The sequence below is a fragment of the Echinops telfairi genome, unplaced genomic scaffold, assembly GCF_000313985.2.
Source record: "Echinops telfairi isolate 266 unplaced genomic scaffold, ASM31398v2 ScPeMD7_20;HRSCAF=75, whole genome shotgun sequence".
In the NCBI taxonomy this organism is placed as follows: domain Eukaryota; kingdom Metazoa; phylum Chordata; class Mammalia; order Afrosoricida; family Tenrecidae; genus Echinops; species Echinops telfairi.
Window position 1 is genome coordinate 8,217,808 of NW_022103917.1, and position 17,562 is coordinate 8,235,369.

Here is a 17,562-nt window from a genome sequence, read left to right on the forward strand (position 1 = left end):
CATCCCCCAGAGAGGAGGTTATATGTAGCTCCCTGTGATCAATTCCCCCTTTCTACAGCCCCCTTCCCTCCTGGTATGGGGGGGGGCTACTCTTGAGGTTCAGGCAATCTGGATAGTGGTGTGGTCTCTTCTGGTGGTAACAAACCCAAGATAACCCAACCAACCTAGTGCCGTCGAGTCCATTCTGACCCATGGCGAGCCTGTAGGACACGGTAGAACTGCCCTAGTGCGTTTCCGAGACGGTCACTTTTTACGAGAGTCGAAAGCCTCATCTTTCTCCCAAGAAGCAGCTGGCAGTTTCAAACAGAAGACCTTGAGGTTAGCAGCCCAATGCGTAACCACTGTGGCACCAGGGCGTCCCCATGCCGGTGATAGTGGGGATGAAAATCCACATGCATTAGTTACTGTTGAACTGGTAGAATTTCTGAGTTTGTGGCATAACCCAAATTTAGGTATCCAGCTTGCTGGTAAACTCCTTAAAGGCAAAGAAAGATGTTATCGATCTCGTCAGCTAGCAAATGCTTATTTAATATAGCTAGCCTATCGGTCTCTGTTCTCTTCCTTGCTGAATTAGAGAAACACAAGGCAGGGCTCAAGGAGCTCATCGTCTGGTGATTGATAGAGACCTGGGTTAGACGAGTATGATAAGCCTGAGGACAGTGCTAAGGGCAGGGTGCTGTGGCAGTGGGGAACAGAAGAGGGGTGTGTCCCAGGCTGAACAGGGAAGTAGAAGGAGCTTTCCCAGTCTTCGTATGCCCTCCATAGTGGCTAGCATTGCTTTAGACATAGGACATGTCACGTGTCTGAAGCATTCCATTTATCGAGAATACAGGAGGGAAATGGAGGTGTGTGCGCGTGCGTGCGTGCGTGCGTGCACATTCAGACTCCTTCATCATGAAGATGATGAGTTATTTTAGACATGTGGGGTAGAGATGCTAGGGAGTCATAATAATTCTGAAGATTTCCATCAGGTCGTTGTCAGAGATAAGAAGTGGAGATGAAACCGGTAACGAACAGTATATAATTATATATAGTAGATCAGTGCTCCAGAGAAGAGGGTACCTGGTGGCTGAAGCGGCTCAAGGAGGCTTTATGGAAGGGAGGGCTCGAGTTGCATCCTGAAAGACACACACGGTGGCTAGGACGGGAAGAGAGGGGAAGGTAATCGACGCACTCGCAATTTGTCAGGAGGATCAAAAGCCACGGCGCTTCGGTTGTACGCGTGAGGAGAGTGAGCCAAGGGAACGCTGGAGGAGCTCGGTTCGCGGAAAGGAAACGTCTTGTTGGGAAAGGAGGTGCTCACGACGTCTTCGCTGACATGAATGCGTTCCCACCTCAGCTCTTGACACCTTTGTAAAATGGTGAGTCGGACACAACCTCTCCAGGGTACTGCTGAGGACGATTGCACATTCGGTGCTGTTTTATATTGGGGCCGGAACAGCCGTCCTTGTGGATTTGTAATTAGTTTCGAAGCAATCCAGAATGAGGCTTCTGTGTGATAACGAAGATGTGTTGCTCTAGAGCTCTCGGAAATGATTCCTGATGGAGCACCTTTTTCAGAGAAATCCCACTGCGGCAGCAACAATCCCTTGGATCTTTTATGAAGTGGAATGAGGTGTGGAGGGGAGATCTCTATCAACTTGCTATTGGGTCCAGCGTGGTCACTCGGATAGTCCATTGTTGTTGCTGTACCTCATGGTGACTGCGTGTACGACAGAACAGGACATGGCCTGATCCTGGGTCATCTTCATGACACTTTGTGTTGACTTCATGATCACTTCATGTTAGAATCCGTTGTTACGGCTCTTGTGTCCGTTCATCTGGTTGAGTGTTCCTCATTAGATTTCATACAACAATGAAGCCGTGGCGATTATTCTCACTGATATGATACATCTTTCTTTATGATCGTTAGCACAAAGCAAACCTGGGCCCATAAAAGTCCCGTGATGCAGCTGGCTGTCCCACTGGAGTGCGGTGCAGACTTGTTCTTCCCCTTGAGTCGTCATCCACAAGAGCACGTTGTGATCTGGTGATTTTTGCCCTGTGTGGGTGGCATTTTTGTTTCGGAGTCCACTGCTGTTTATGGCTAGAGATAATTACAGCCAAAGTCCTGGGGTCAGCTTCTTCCCTCTCCTTGAGAGGAGACTGGTTTCAGAGAAAGCCCGGCGGAAAGACCAACCTGATAATACCATAGTTTGCAAAGTTTTACAATAGACCATTTGACTATAAAACACACAAATGCCAATCTCCTTTCAACATGAGCGAGAGGCTGATGATCTAGCAGGGTAGGTGGAACCCGGACACTGGTGACATTAGGACACTGTTGCTACCCGTCCTGCTTGCCAATCCTGGGTTTATTGTCACAAGAACAACGAAGTCTATTTTGAGTTAATTTTTTTCTTTACAGATCTTCATGAAAAATACATTATGAATAATTTACTGATTATCTAAGCTACAGAAGATAGGACTTGGGCTCTTTCATTTCATTTGTATCAGATACATTATAAATAAGAAAATGAGACATCTATACAATTTTGTCCTTTAAAAAAAATCAATGGCAGCCTGGGAATGAACATATTATACAACGAAATAATTCCGGCCAACCCATCAGTAACTCATAATTTGTATCTCATGTTTATTTTCTTTTTTGTTTTCTGTCACTGACAGAGACTATGGGTTTTGTTCGGGCTCTGTATTAAAATTTTCTTGGCAGAACTTCCATGCCAAGGAAATATTGAGGCATGTATATTCATAGCAGATATATTTTAAGCATATTCTATTTTCTTCAGCTCATTAAGTTAAGGGGCTAGTCAGCTCTCCTAGAACTTCTTATTGGCCAGTAAATATAGGTATCAAATGAGGGGATTAGGAAGATGGTTAATTAAATTTGTATTAAGGCAGATTAACAAGTGAGTCCTGTTCATTGTCAACCCAAGCTAGGATTGTGTTTTTGGATTTAGCCTTCCTGTTTTAATCCCCCAGGGGTTTCGTGTCCAGAGAAACTACTTGGCACAAAGTTTATTTTTGTTATATAACCACCAACAGGCAACAGGAATCTGTAGACCAGCAAGGGAGAGGAAATAGTTGAAAGTTAATTGAATGTCCCCTTCAGCAGTACACATACTAAGATTGGAATGGCCCAGAGATTAGCATGCATGCATCAGTCACAGGGATGACATGCTAATTTGTGAAGCAGTCCATACTTTTTTTTTCAGGGAGCTCCCTATTAGAATTAGGCACGTTTCTTGGGTGTGTGTCAGTGTGACACTGTTCAGGTTTGAATCATTCTTTACTGAGCCCTGGTGGCATAGTGGTCACGCATTTGGCTGCTAACTGCCAGGGCAGTAGTTTGAAACAAACAGCCACCCTGAGGGAGAGAGATGGATCTTTCTGTTCTCATAAAGTGTTCCAGTGTTGGAAACTCACAGCGGCAGTTCTACCCTGTCCTAGAGGGTCCCTATGAATCGGAACTGACTCAATGACAGTAAGTTGGGTTTTTGGTTTTAGTTTAGACTACGTTTTTTCTTCCACCCAATTGGATTGAATAGACCAATCTTTTCAGTGTCCTCAACTAAAATGTCGATGGTTTCATGTTACTTCCTGTTGACTCACTTTGAGCCATCCCTAGAGACTGAACTTTGCTTCTCTAGGCCTCCTTATAGTCTCCCTGCTGTTGAGTTTGGGTTTCAGAGAAAATCCCTTGTGGCAGGAGGCAAGAATCAGTGAGGTCAGAAGGTTCTTCTGGAATTTTCTCACAGGGCCAGGGGTTTGCTTTGGCTACATGTTCTTCCAAATCTATTTTCCTCCTGAAGTTTGTGTTGATCCCTGATCTCAGACCAAGCTCACAAGCAGAGCTTCAACTGCAGTTCAGAGGCCATGGAGTCATTCACAGGTACCATGCTTGCCAGTGGCTCTCCTACCCAGGACATGTTAAGTTAAGCTCGTGGCCTAGAGCCTGTCACTTATTAACTTTGAAACCTTGCACATGCCTGCCTCGCTCAGCCACACTTTCTTTAGCTAAGACTCCATCTCCACACTAGCCCAAGGCCAATGACAGAAAGCAGAGGTCAGACATGCCTCCACCCTGCATCCTTCTTTTACCCTATTCAGACACCAAACTGTTCCTCCCACCACATTATTCTTCTCTGCTGGGTTTAGCAGGTCATCCTAGTGGCCACACGGAGCTTGCTGACAATACTCACCATTATAAGGGTTTATTAGGGAAGTTGACAGAGCACCACCAGTCAGGATCAGAAAACAGTAAGCCACAGGAATGCCTTTCCTCAGTTAGCAGCCAAGTCTCTGTGGTCCTCAATGTCTCCGCCACTCGGTCCCCTGGCCTTGGTCTCTATGGGTCAGGAAACCAGCCTGCTGCTCTGCCTCACAGTCTCTGGGGTTCTGGTCTCAGCGCTGTGACTCTTTTCCTCTGGTGCCTCTGGTCTTTCTTGATGGTCCTGGGAATTCTCTCTGTTCCTGCTTCGGAGATGACTGTTTTATGGCCATCCCTCGATGAGGATTTCACGCCCCTTATTTGCATAGTCCCACGCAATCATTTGGTGGAAGTTGCAGAGGCATAGATAGAAGAACCCTAGGAAGTTGTACTTGACACATGGTAGACACTCAGCCACTTCCTATCCTTAGGATAACGGGCTTGAACCGGGCTGTCCACAGAACACAGTTGAAAACACACCACTCGGTTGAGAGTGGCGATACTGGAGGGTGGAGAGGGAGGTGGGTGGAAAGGGGACTGACAACAGACACGTGGGTGAAGGGAGACGCCGGACAGTGTAAGACATGACAAAATAATAATAGTTTATAAATTATCAAGGGTTCATGAGTGAGGAGGGAGGGGGAAATGAGGAGCTGATATCAAGGGCTCAAGTACAAAGCAAATGTTTTGAGAATGATGATGGCAACAAATGGACAAATGTGCTTGACACAATGGATGGATGGATGGATTGTGATAAGAATTGTACGAGCCCCCAATACAATGATTTAAAAAAAAGAAAGATACCACTATGGAAAACAGAAAATTGACTCTGATGAGTACATGGTGGGTTATCATACGATTCTACTTTTATGGATATTTAGAAATATCCATGAAAAAGGTGTGTGTGTGTATGCTTTAAAGGGTCCATCTGGGTCTGGTTGTTTACTCAAAGTCTAGGTAGCTTCAGTATTATGTCAGCTGACTACATTTTGGAGAGAGTGTTAGGGAAACCTTAGTTATCTCGGTGTTGTAGTTGTTAGGTGCCTTGGAGTGGGTTGTGACTCATAGTGACCTTGTGTACCACAGAGCAAAACACGGACCTGTTGTGCGCCATCTTCACAATTGTTCTGATATTTCAGCCCATTGTTGCAGGCCACCGTGTTGACGGTCTTCCCAGTTTTCCTTGACCTTCTACTTTATCAAACCTTGGACTTTATGATATCCTTGTTCAGAAACTGGCCTCTCCTGATACCCTGTTTCCCCAAAAGTAAGACATACCCTCCAAATAAGAGCTACTTACAGTTTTGCCTCTCGCTGAAATATAAGGCCTCCCCCCAAAATAAGACCTCCCCCAAAATAAGGCCCCCCAAAGCTACCGTACCTCTGGACTCTGGACCGCGTAGCGGCGGTCGCCGCCGTGCAGCTCACTGTTGGCCGCAGTGCAGCCGGAGCAGACAGGAAGTGCGAGGTCTCTTTTAATAAAACAATAAACAATAAATGTGTACCGTATTCTTCTTCATGGAAAAATAAGACATCCCTGAAAATAAGACCTAGCACATCTTTGGGAGCAAAAATTAATATAAGACACTGTCTTATTTTTGGGGAAACAGGGTAATAACATATCCAAAGTCTGTGAGAGGAAGTCTCACCATCCTGACTTATAAGGAGCCTTCTGGCTATCGTTCTTCCAAGACTAAATTCTCTTTAAAACCCCCAAACACTTTACTGCCATTGAGTCAATTCCAACTCTTAGCAAGCAACCCTACAGGACAGAGTAGAACTGCCTCTGTGGGTTTCTAAGACCAATACTCTTTTAAAAAAAATCATCCTATTGGGGGCTCATATAGCTCTTCTCAAAATCCATCCATCTATCCATTGGGTCAAGTACATTTGGACATTTGTTGCCATCATCGTTTTCAAAACATTTGCTTTCTACTTGAACCCTTGGTATCAGCTTCTCATTTTTTCTCTCCCTCCCCTACCGCTCCCTCAAGAACCCTTGATAATTTATAGATTATTATTAATTTTTCATGTCTTACACTGACCGATGTCTCCCTTCACCCACTTTTCTGTTGTCTGTGCCCCTGGGAGGGGTTATATATAGATCATTGTGATTGGTTCCCCCTTTATCCACTGCCCTTCCCCTTCCCCTCCTGGTATTGCTACTCTCATTATTGGTGCTGAGGGGTTTATCTGTCCTGAATTCCCTGTGTTTCCAGCTCTTCTCTGTACCAGTGTACGTGCTCTGGTCTAGCCGGATTTGTAAGGTAGAGGGGCTGGAGGGTGCTGGAGGGTGCAAGGAAGCATTAAAGAACTAGAGGAAAGTTGTATGTTTCAATGGTGCACCTTGACTGGCTTGCCTCTTCCTTGTGACCCTTCTGTAAGGGGATATCCAATTATCTCCAGATAGGTTTTGGGTCTCCACTCTGAACTCCCCCTCATCCACATTGATAAGATTTTTTGTTCTGGGTCTTTGATGCCTGATACCTGATCCCATCGACACCTCATGATCACATAGGCTGGTGTGCTTCTTCCATGTGGACTCTGCTCCTTCCCAGCTAGACGGCCACTTGTTTATCTTTAAGCCTTTAAGACTCCAGACGCTATATCTTTTGATAGCTGGGCACCATCTGCTTTCTTCACCACATTTGCTATGCACCCATTTTGTCTTCAGTGATCGTGTCGGGAAGGTGAATACCATGGAATGCCAGGTTGAGTAGAGGCCCAATGTCCGTCTGCTACTTTAATACTTAGCATAAATATATGCACATAGAACTATTTCTCCGTCTTCATATATAAATATATTTACATTTGTACATGCCTGTATTTAGACCTCTATAAATGCCCTTTGCCTCTAATCCTCTATTTCCTTTTACTTTGCTCTTGTCCCACTATCACATGCCACCTTCAGTCGGGTTTCAGTAATTCCTCTCGGTGACATTGCCCTTGATAAAGCCCTACCAGGCATCCTACACCCTCCTCACCATCGATTTTAGATCACTTGTTCCCTTTCCCTTGGTTTGTTAACACCCACTTCCTTTCCCCTATCTCTCCCTCTCCCGTGTCTTCCCTCCCCCACCCCCCGACCTCGGTCCCGTTGTTTTCTCCTCTGGATTGTTTATCCCACCTATCTTATCTAGATAGACATGCAGAGACACTAATAAGCACAAAAACAAGGGAGAGCAAAACAAAACAACAAAATAAAAAAAAACCCAAACAACAATAACAAACCAATGACAAAAAAGAAAAGCCTATAAATAGTTCCAGGTTTGTTTGTTGACCTTTAGGAGTGTTTTCTTGTTGAGTCTGATGGGGTGTCATGGCCTGCCCTCAACATCCATTTTTGGTATTTCTGGGGACTTCATTGCTTTGCTCTCCTTGCTGCTCTGTTGCACACTCTTAGCGTTTTGTCCCAGTGTGGTGAGGTCAGATCGGGCACAATTCCTGCACTGTGCCTCCAGTGTTGTCCCTTGTAGAGATATGGGTCCACAAGGGACGTCTTGTCTCAGAGTGGGGCTGGCCCTAGGGTCCTCTCATGCATTGGCTACTCTGAGCAGGAATATCATCCTCGGGAGACTAATACTCTTTTTTTTATCGTTTTATTAGGGGCTCATACAACTCTTATCACAATCCATACACACATCAATTGTGTGAAGCACATTTGTACATTCATTGCCCTCATCATTCTCCAAACAGGGAGACTAATACTCTTCATGAGAGCAGAAAGCTTCATTTTTCTTGTGTGGGGTTGCTGGTGGGTTGGACCTGCTGAACTTGTGTTTAGCAGCCCAACGTGTAGCCCAGAGAACTTTAAAAATCTAGGGGAGAGCAATGGCTTCATTAACCTGTTTTTTTTTTTTTTACCATTTTAAAAATGAATCTTTCTATTTGAGATGCATGCAGTTGTAAGCAATAAAACAGAAAATCCATATACATATTATCTAGTTTCCTTAATAGCAAGATCTTACTAAAACATAGCACAATATTGAAACCATTGACATTGATAACATATACCTTTTCTGCATCAATTGATGTGATGTTATTTTTCTTCTTTTGTGTTAATACAAATGGTTACATAGAATTTTGGATATTAAACCAACCTTCACTTTCTAGGCTGAATCCCAGTTGGTTATAGTATATAATTAATAAAAATATATCAATGAAATCTATTTGCTAATATTTTGTTAAGAATTTTAAGATCATCTATATCCAGGAGAGATATGGGTAGGCAGTTCTCTCTCTCTCTTTGTAATATTTTTTTTCTTCTGCTTCTGCTGACAGGATAATTGTGACCTCATAAAATGAATTGGGAAATGATCTTTCATCATCTGATTTTGTAAAAGAAATTGTGCATGCCATTTTTTAAAAGAAATTGTGCACGCAGGAGTGGGAATAGCAATACCAGATGGGTAGGCAGGGGGCGGGGAGGAGAGGAGGAAAGGGGAATCAATCATAATGATTGACACACAACCACACACACACCCCCTCCAGGGGGAAGACTAACAGAAACCACGGGGGAAGGGAGACAGTGGTCTGTGTGAGATATGAAAATAATAATAACCTATAATCTATCAAGGGGTCGTGAGGGTGGGGGGCAGAGGGGGGAAAAGTGGAGCTGATACAAGGGTTCAATAGAAAGTAATTGTCTAGAAAAGAATGATGGCTGTGGAGGACTGAGAAGGTGAGGCAGCTCTGTACCATGCTGCCGTCCACTGGTTAAGGCCTCCGAAAGTGAAGGGTCGCCAGGGCAGAGGATGCCCCTCTGCCACCTTCAGAGGGGCAGGGCTGTGCTTGCCGACATTGTACAAAAAAGAAGAAAGACAAGAATGATGGCAACAGAAGTACAAATATGCTCGATGCAACTGATGTATGGACTGTAGTAAGAATTGTAAGAGCCCTCAATATAATAATCCAAAAAAGAAAGAAAAGAAAAGAAATTGTGTAGAATTTGCACGAATTCTTTCAATATTTGGTAGAATTCTCCACATGGACCTGAAGATTTCCTTGAAGCCACACATCCAGTTTCCTGAAGAAGTTGAGGGATATTCAACTGTGGATAGTGGTAGTGTGAGGTCTATCGCAGCGGTCACGTGTGGAGTCGTTGGAAGCGTTCCTTTATTATCTTGTGGATGTCTCACAGAGACGGTAACAATATCCTCTATTTCACTCCTGACACAGGTAATTGGTATCTTCTCTCTTTTCAGCTCTGTCAGTCTTGCTAGTGGTTTGATCATTTGATTGATCCTTCCAAAAAGCCAGCTCCTTTTTGCATCGTGTTCCGCCACTCCAGGGGTCTCAGGGCAGCCACTTCTTTCTTTTCAATTAATGCTTCCTTTCTTTCTACTTTTCACAGTTAACATTTTGTTTCTCTTACAACGACCCTTTCCTGGTCTCTCTCCTTTCCTCTTCTGCGTTTTGGCAGCCACTCCGCCATGCCCTCCTTTGAGCCTTGTTTTCAAAAGGTGACTCCATCTCGCTGGTATCTTGATAAAACTTCATTTTTATAAAGCAAATGTGAGTTCCAAATCGTTCTAGTCACATGACAGCAAATGTGTCTAACAGAAACTTAAAATTTTCTGCTGTCAAGTTCGAGTAGGCTAAGAGTGCACTGTCGTGGTGTCCTGGAAGGAACACGAGGCTTAGCAGCCTAGTGCTTGGACCTAAGACATGTGTCTACTGCTTACTGTCTCAGTTTCACCTATTTCAACCACATGAAGCTATCAGATACATCTGGAAGCAGCATGAAGCTTCCAGGGACTTGCTACATCCTGCTTGTCATCCCTGGAGTGTGACAGAATTGGCCCTGTGACTGCCCCTTTGCCATATTTCCACTCTGCCCAGCCAGGTCCACCTGCGCGATTCGTTGTCAGGAACAGGCCTCCCTTGAGTATTGCCATTTTGACAGCTGTACTTCTGAACTCTTCTCTGCATAGAAAGCTCTCTACTACCTTCTATGCCCCCCGGAATTCTAACAACCCACCAGGGAGTCCTAGTATCAAGTGCTACTTGTCCTGTGATATCTGTTTCTTTCAGCCTCCCAGATCAAACGAATGACCCCTCTAATCTCCATTCGTGACCCCTCTCCCTGACATTTATTAGGAGTGCTGGCTCTTGTCAAGACACACCAGGGTTCTGCCGTTTCCTGGTTGCATGACCTTGGACAACTGACTTCATCTCCCTGTATCTCCATGAGCTCTTCTGTAAAATGAGATGTCTTTTCTACCTGACAGGGTTGCTGTGTAAAGATTTTTTTTAAAAGTCTTCAAATCTCTTCAGCACCAAATAAACACAAAGAATTTTATTGACCTCTCAATAATTAAAATCGAGGTCAAGTTGACAAACACTCGTGAAATGATGAGGTAATGGGAACACTGCATAACTGTAGGGAAACTAAGAATGATCCCAGTGTGGGATCAAAAGGACACACATCAAACGGTCGCTCTGAATGATGGTTAGCTCTTGATGATGGGATAATGGTTGCTTTTTATTTTCTATAGTTTGCAGTTTTAGAGTGGGAATGGCATAGATGTATAATTAGAAAATATCTCTCAAAAAGAGAAAACTCAAAGTCTGCTGGCTAGTTCGCTTGGATTTATACTCCACCATGCACTATGAAGGCTTCCAGAAGTGCATAAAAAAGCAAGAAAAGAAGGAAAACACCAGGAGAATGAAACAAAGGGTAACATGAGGACAGGCAAGAGCTCAGGCATCATGATGGCTTTCTTTTCTGTTCCGAAAGTGTCCTTGGTTGTCTCTTAGTCGTGAGTTTAAGAGATACGATTCATTTTAGGAAAGGAAGGAACCGTTTTACCGTACAATGTAAACATTTTAGACTCAGACTTTAAAAGAGAGAAGAATTTTCGGCTGGTTTTGAATGGCTTAAAGATTGAGATTATGTTGTTTGTGACACAGCCGGCAGCCCCAGGACAAGTTTCCCAGTGGGATTGTAGGGGAAAATGCCACAAGGGTGTGGCTTTAAAGAACAGAGATTGTCACACCGTTCTGGAGGCTCAAAGTCCACATCGAGGGCATCAGCAGGGCCAGGTCCTGTCTTTCTCTGAGCTCTAGGGGAAAACCTTGGCCTCTTTCCGTTTTGTAGCCTCATATCTTTCTTGGCATTCCTGGTTGTAAATGCATCTTCACATGGCCTCTGTCGTCCTATGTCTGTGTCTATGTTTATTGCATTCTTTTTAAAAAATCACTGTATTGGGGGCTCGTACAACTCTTTTCACAATTCACACACCCATCCGTTGTGTCAAGCACATTTGTACATTCGTTGCCATCATCATTCTCACAACATTTGCTTTCTGCTTGAGCCCTTTGTATCAACTCCTCATTTTCCCCCTCCCTTCCTGCCCCCTTGTTTTATTCTTTTATAAAACATCTCTCAGCAGGGTTTAGGCTTAGGACCCACTCTGCTCTTATATGGCAAAAGAAAAAAAACAACCTTATTTTGAAACAGAACCATTTTGATAGGTAAGGGGGTTAGGGCTTCAACCTAACTTTTTGGGGAACACAATTCCATCCATGACACACGATTACTATCATTTACATTGTATTATATTTGCACGGTTCATTGCAAGGCACAAATATAGGCATTAAAATATATCTTTGTATATCTGGTGTGTTAGTCCGGGTAGACTAGAGAAACAAACTCATAAACATGCATATGTGTATGAGAGAGTTTTCTATAAAGGATAATTATACATTAAGAAAGCATCCCAGCCCAGTCCAGATAAAGTCCATAAGTCTGAGATTAGCCCATATGTCCAATACCAATCTATAAAGTCCTCTTCAGACTCACGAAACACATGTAATGACGCTGAATTCAGGAAGATCACAGGCCAGTAGGTGGGAAGTCTTGTGAGTCCGGTAAGCATCTCAGCACTGGCAGGGGTCTCCACGTGGCTTCTCCAGCTACCAGGGCTGCATCATAGTAGGCCCATATGGCTTCTCTATCCCAGGGCACTAGTATAGTTCCATGTGTCTTGTCAGCTGCATTGTCTCCCAGGGAGTGAGGAGAGAGAGAGAAGTGTCTCCTGCCTCCAAGAAGAAAATACCGGAGTTTTCCCAGAATCCTCAGGGGAAACCCATACCCACACAGAGGTCTCATTGCCTATGATCTGATTGACACACTAGACTCCACCCCTTCACTCTGAATCCTCTCAAATCCCAAATTGACAGCAGATTATGTAACTAACACACCTGGTTAGTTTTGATTTTGCTTATCTCTTGTGAACACATTGCATGAAGTAGTCTGGAAACAAAGAAACAAGTCTAAACTGGGAATGAAGTTCTTATCCTAGCCCTGCCGGCAACGAGCTGGTCCCCGGTGGCATAGTGGTTTATGCATTGGGATGCTAATCAGAAGGCCATCAACCATGAACAGCTCCATGGGAGAAAAAGAAGTCACGATACTGTAACAAAGTGTTTTTGCTTTGATACTTAACCGGTAAATATATGCACAGAGACCTATAAGCCCTATTATTATATATTAATATATTGACATAATCACTTGACAATATTTATAGTGTCATTTGGACTTATGTTAGACAATGTTTTCCTTAGACTTGTATGATATTAAAGTCATTGAAATGTCTTTTTTGCAGAGAGACCTCTCTCCCCTAAGGCTGTCAAAGGACTTGAAACTGCTCCGCTTACAAAGAATTATTATACTGTGGTGAGTGTCCAGATGGTGAACAGAAATTTTCTTGACTCTCCTTATGGAATCTTCTTACTTGTCCAACCACTGATGTGTGTGTGCAACACAAACAGAAAGCTGGATAAAGTGGCGTTAAAAGGGTTCAGTGTCAAAGACATTACAATCGAGCTCTTCTACTTAAAAGCCTCCTTATGGATGTCCAGAAATTCTAGATACAAGTGTATCAGAAAATTTCAGAGTAGCTCAAAACTTCAGAATAAGGCAATTTAAAGAAAGGTGAAAGAGAAGTTGATTAATGTGGACGCATTGTGGTGAAATTTGGGTGTCCTTGGGCAGCGCAAATGGTTGAGCACTCAACTACTAACTGAGAGGCTGGCAGTTCAAATCCACTTAGAAGTACCTGGAATGAAAGGCCTGGCTGTCTATCCTCCAAGAGTCATAGCCCTTGAAGCCCTACGGAGCACCGTGCTACCATGACACACGTGAGGTCCGCATGACTCGGAATTGACTTGAGGCAACTTTGCGTGTGTGTGTGTGTGTGTGTGTTGAAATTCAGCAGTTAGATATAGCCTCATCAGCTGTTTAAAAGGTGGGTCCCATGATTCCTGTAATGCCATGAGTTTTAAGTGATTGCATTCTATGATTTCTCTTAGCATCAATCAATCCATTATTATGTTCTCTGAAATATTATCCACCCCGTTCTTGAGGAGTGCCCAGAAGGAAGACTGCCCTTGGCACTGAGGGACGAATGAGCTGACTCCGGCTTGAACACAGAGAGAGATGTCAAAATATATTAGCTATAAAGAGAGCATGTGCAACACTCAAACTAAGTTCCCGTTTGAAAAAGAAATCACATCGCTCTCTTTACTCCACGTTCTGCTTTTTCTCATGTCTCCCTTCTAGTCACAAATGAAAAGGTCAAGTCATCATTTCCTCAAAGTTTCCCTCACGCCTCCCCACCTCTGCTGAAAGCCACCTGCAGTTGTTAACCCACTGTCCTGGGCAGGCTCCTTTCATTTGGTGCAAGGACAAACCATTTTGAAACATCTCTGTGCAATTGTTTACATAGCTCACAGTTCCTTTAGGTTCCTGTCATCTCTTTCCCGTTTCTATTGCCAAGTTTAAGGACGCCTGGTGGTGCTGCTGGGGAAGTGTTGGACTGCTCACTAAGGCATTCCACTCGGAGGGAAAAAGATGAGGCTATCCTGCTCCCGAAAAGAAAAACCCTAACCCTCCTTGAAAATCCTAGGTCGGGTGGCTAGGGGTCGAAAGGAACTCAATGGCACATGGTAATTGTCGATTCTATCTCATATAGCTCTTAAAAGAGCACAATGTTCAAGGTAGTCCTTGCTTTACTAGTGAAGCTTAAAGACAACTTAGAATATAATTTTGGTTTCAGGTCTAAAGATGATTTCAGGGAGGTCATTTCTGTCATTTATCCAACCTCCATGACTCCACAAAGCCTAGGGTTCATGAGAATTTGAAATTCTGTTGTGCATTTCTTCACTTTTCATCAGGATTCTTCTATGGAATCTGTGACCAAAATGTTTAGTGGTAGTCACGCACCATCCAATTCTTTTGGTCTCATGGCAAAGGAAGCAGATTTTTTAAAGTCATTTTATTGGGGCCTTGTACAACTCTTACCACAATCATCCATCCATCCATTGTGTCAAGCACGTTTGTACATTTGTTGCCCTCATCATTCTCAAAACATTAGGAAGCAGATATTTGAAGAGGCAATTAGCCACACATTCTGTTTCCTCCTCCGAGTGCCAACTTTTCTCCTTCCTCAATGGCTACAGGTGAACTGAGGCCAGTGGTTTGTCTTGGATGGCTGCCTGCAAGCTCCTTAAGACCCTGGGCACTACACAATGAACTAGGAGGTAGAGCAGAAGCACTAAACACGGTATTAGGCCAGTTAACCCAGTGTTCCATGAAACGATGACTCTAAATCCCTACACTAGGGCATCAAATCCCACGAGGCTTTTACAGTATATAAGCAACCTCAGCAGCTACTTGGGAAAACTAATCATTGCTGCAAATATGTCTACCACATAACTTTCGCCAATGCCACTTTTGACAGATGTACAACTTATTGGCAGTAATTACAATAATCAGCGATGTGATACTGCCTTTAATCAATGTATTTGTTCCCGTCGCTGTTGGCCCTCCTTTTCCTTTCCCTCTCCCTCCTGTACCTGGTCAACACTAATAAACTTTGCTCTCGGTCCAGTTTTCCTTGTATGCTTGGCGTATTTCCCTCAGTCTGTCTTAAAATTTTAACATTTATTTTTATTTTTCTTAAAGTTTTATTGGCATGTCGTCCACATATCATATAATGCAACGGTCCCATCAAATTAAGAAGAGTTGCTCAATCATTACCACAATCAAGTTTAGAGCATTTTCTTCTTCCTTGTGCTCATTGCTATTCATGTAATTATTTTTTAAATTATGGCAAAGATATACGGCAAACCATCCTCCAATTCAACAACTCCTCCATGTATAATTCGGTGCCTTTGCTTAGTATAATGGTGCCAAGCTCCATCTACACAGAAGCACCTATTAAGACATGTCCTCTTACTAGCCGAGTCTGCACTACATTTTGTTTGTCCATTCACCAATCGATGAGCATTTAGGCTGTTTCCAACTTTTGGTTACCGTGACCAATGAACATGGGGGGACAAGTGTCTTTGGGGTCTATCCGTCACGTGGAATTGCTGAGTCAGATGGTAGTTCTAGTTTTAGCTTTTTTGAGGAACTGCCATAGGGTTTTCACCATGACTGCACTGTTTTGCATTCCTACCAGCCATGGGCAAGGGTTCCAATTCCCCCACCCACCAGCATTTGTTGCTTTCTGTTTGTAATTTATCTTTGGCACCCTATGCCACTGCCACTGACAGCAGGTTGATTCGGACTCATAGTGATCCTATAGGACAGAGGAAAACTGCTTCATAAGGATTTTGAGGCTGTACATCTTCCTGGAAGTTGCCGGCCCCATCTTTCGTCCGATGGAGCAACTGAAAACTTTGAACCAGTGCCTTTTCCGTTGAGTGGCCCTAGACTTCACCCCCACTCCCACCAGGGTTCCTTTAGCCCGCTTCGTGGGAGAGAAATGGTATCTCAGTATGGTTTTCAATTTGCAGATGTCCGATGGCTCATGATGCTGACCATCTTTTCATGTGCTTGGTGCTCATTGGAATGCCCACTTTGGAGAACTGCCTGTTCGTCTCCTTTGCCTATTTTAGGACTTGGCCATTTGTCTTTTTGTTGTTAGGTTGTCAAACTTTTATGTGTATTTTGGTTATCAGCTTCCTGTTGGATATGTGATTGTTTTCAGAGACATTCTCCCAAGTGGCTACTTGTCTTATCATTTTTTGATAAAAAAATAAATTTTTAGGAAGCCTCATTCATTCACTTTGCCTTTTGGTGTGTGTGCTTTTATTATCATATGGGACAATTCATTGTTGAAAGCTACACCTGACTGTTGCCCCTGATTATTCTAAGAGTTTTATGATTGTTGCTTGTACATTTAGAATTTAATCCATTTTTAATTTGTTTTTGTGTATTACCAAGAACCCTGTTTAATTTTCCTCCATGTGAAAATCCAATTTTCCCACCACCAAATGTTGAAGAGACTCTTCTTTACCCACTGAATAGGCTTGTCAAGAATCAGTTAAGCACAGATGTGTGGGTTGATTTCTGGACTCTTTGGTTCCATTGGTCTGTGAGTCTGTTGTTATACAAGCACCAAACCACTTTGATTATTATAGTTGTATGCTTTAAAGGAAATGTGAGTCCTCATTCTTTGTTTTAGCTATTCAGGGACTCATACCTATTCCAATAAGTTGAGGATGTTTTTTTATATTTCTGAAAGAAGGTTGTTTAATTTTGATTGGGACTGCACTGAATCTATCTCTTTGGCAAGTATTGACAACTTTAACTATCAAAATTTCTAATCCATTAATATGGATCATCTTTCCATTTATTGGCGTTGTTTTTAATCTTTCAGCAGTGTTTTACATATAGTTTTCATTGTACAAGTCCCTCACAACCCTGATTAGATATAATTATAGATATTTTATTCTCTAAGATGCTATTGTGCGCAGAATTGTTTCTTTAATTTCTCTTTCAGATTTCTCATTTCTGGTATTTAGAAACCCAACTAAGTTTTGTTGGTGGTGGTGTTGACTTTTTGCTACAGCTTCGTAAATTCCTAGATTTGTGCTAGAGGGTTTTTTAAGACTCTGGGACTTTCTATATATCCACTTATATCATTTGTAAATGAGATGGTCTAACTTATATTTTCCAATCTCGTCACCTTTTCTTTCTTTTGCTTGGTTGGCTGCTCTGGCAGGATTGTCAAGACAACATTGAATAGAAGTAGTTAGAGAGGACATCGTTAGCTTGTTCCCTTTTTTTGATCAGAAACTTCAAGAGATTTTTACTGTTAGCATTTGTGGAACAAACTTCTAGACAGGAAGCCAACAGGATAGCTTTAAAACACGAGAAATTACGGGTCAGTTTTGTCAGTACCATATATACTTGTGTATAAGCTGAGTTTTTTAGCACATTTTTTTGTACTTTCCTTTTTAAAAAAAATCATTTTATTGGGGCTCATACAATTCATCACAATACATAGATCAATTGTGTAAAGCATACCTATACATTTGTTGCCCTCATCATTCCCAAA

At 42.9% G+C, this 17,562-nt stretch overlaps 1 protein-coding gene and 1 non-coding gene across 5 annotated transcripts in view; both read left to right on the forward strand.

The window, feature by feature from the left end:
• ARHGEF6 (Rac/Cdc42 guanine nucleotide exchange factor 6) overlaps positions 1-17,562 on the forward strand; it is a 133,690-nt gene that overhangs the window by 60,815 nt on the left and 55,313 nt on the right. For all 4 annotated transcript variants that reach the window (XM_045288339.1, XM_045288338.1, XM_045288340.1 and 1 more), the window contains exon 6: positions 12,820-12,890. In XM_045288339.1, coding sequence (XP_045144274.1) covers positions 12,820-12,890 — 71 coding nt within the window. The remainder of the gene's footprint in view (positions 1-12,819; positions 12,891-17,562) is intronic.
• Positions 8,877-9,014, forward strand: LOC115869083. Its single transcript, XR_004045988.1, has one exon. It is a non-coding gene; the product is annotated as a small nucleolar RNA SNORA47 (small nucleolar RNA).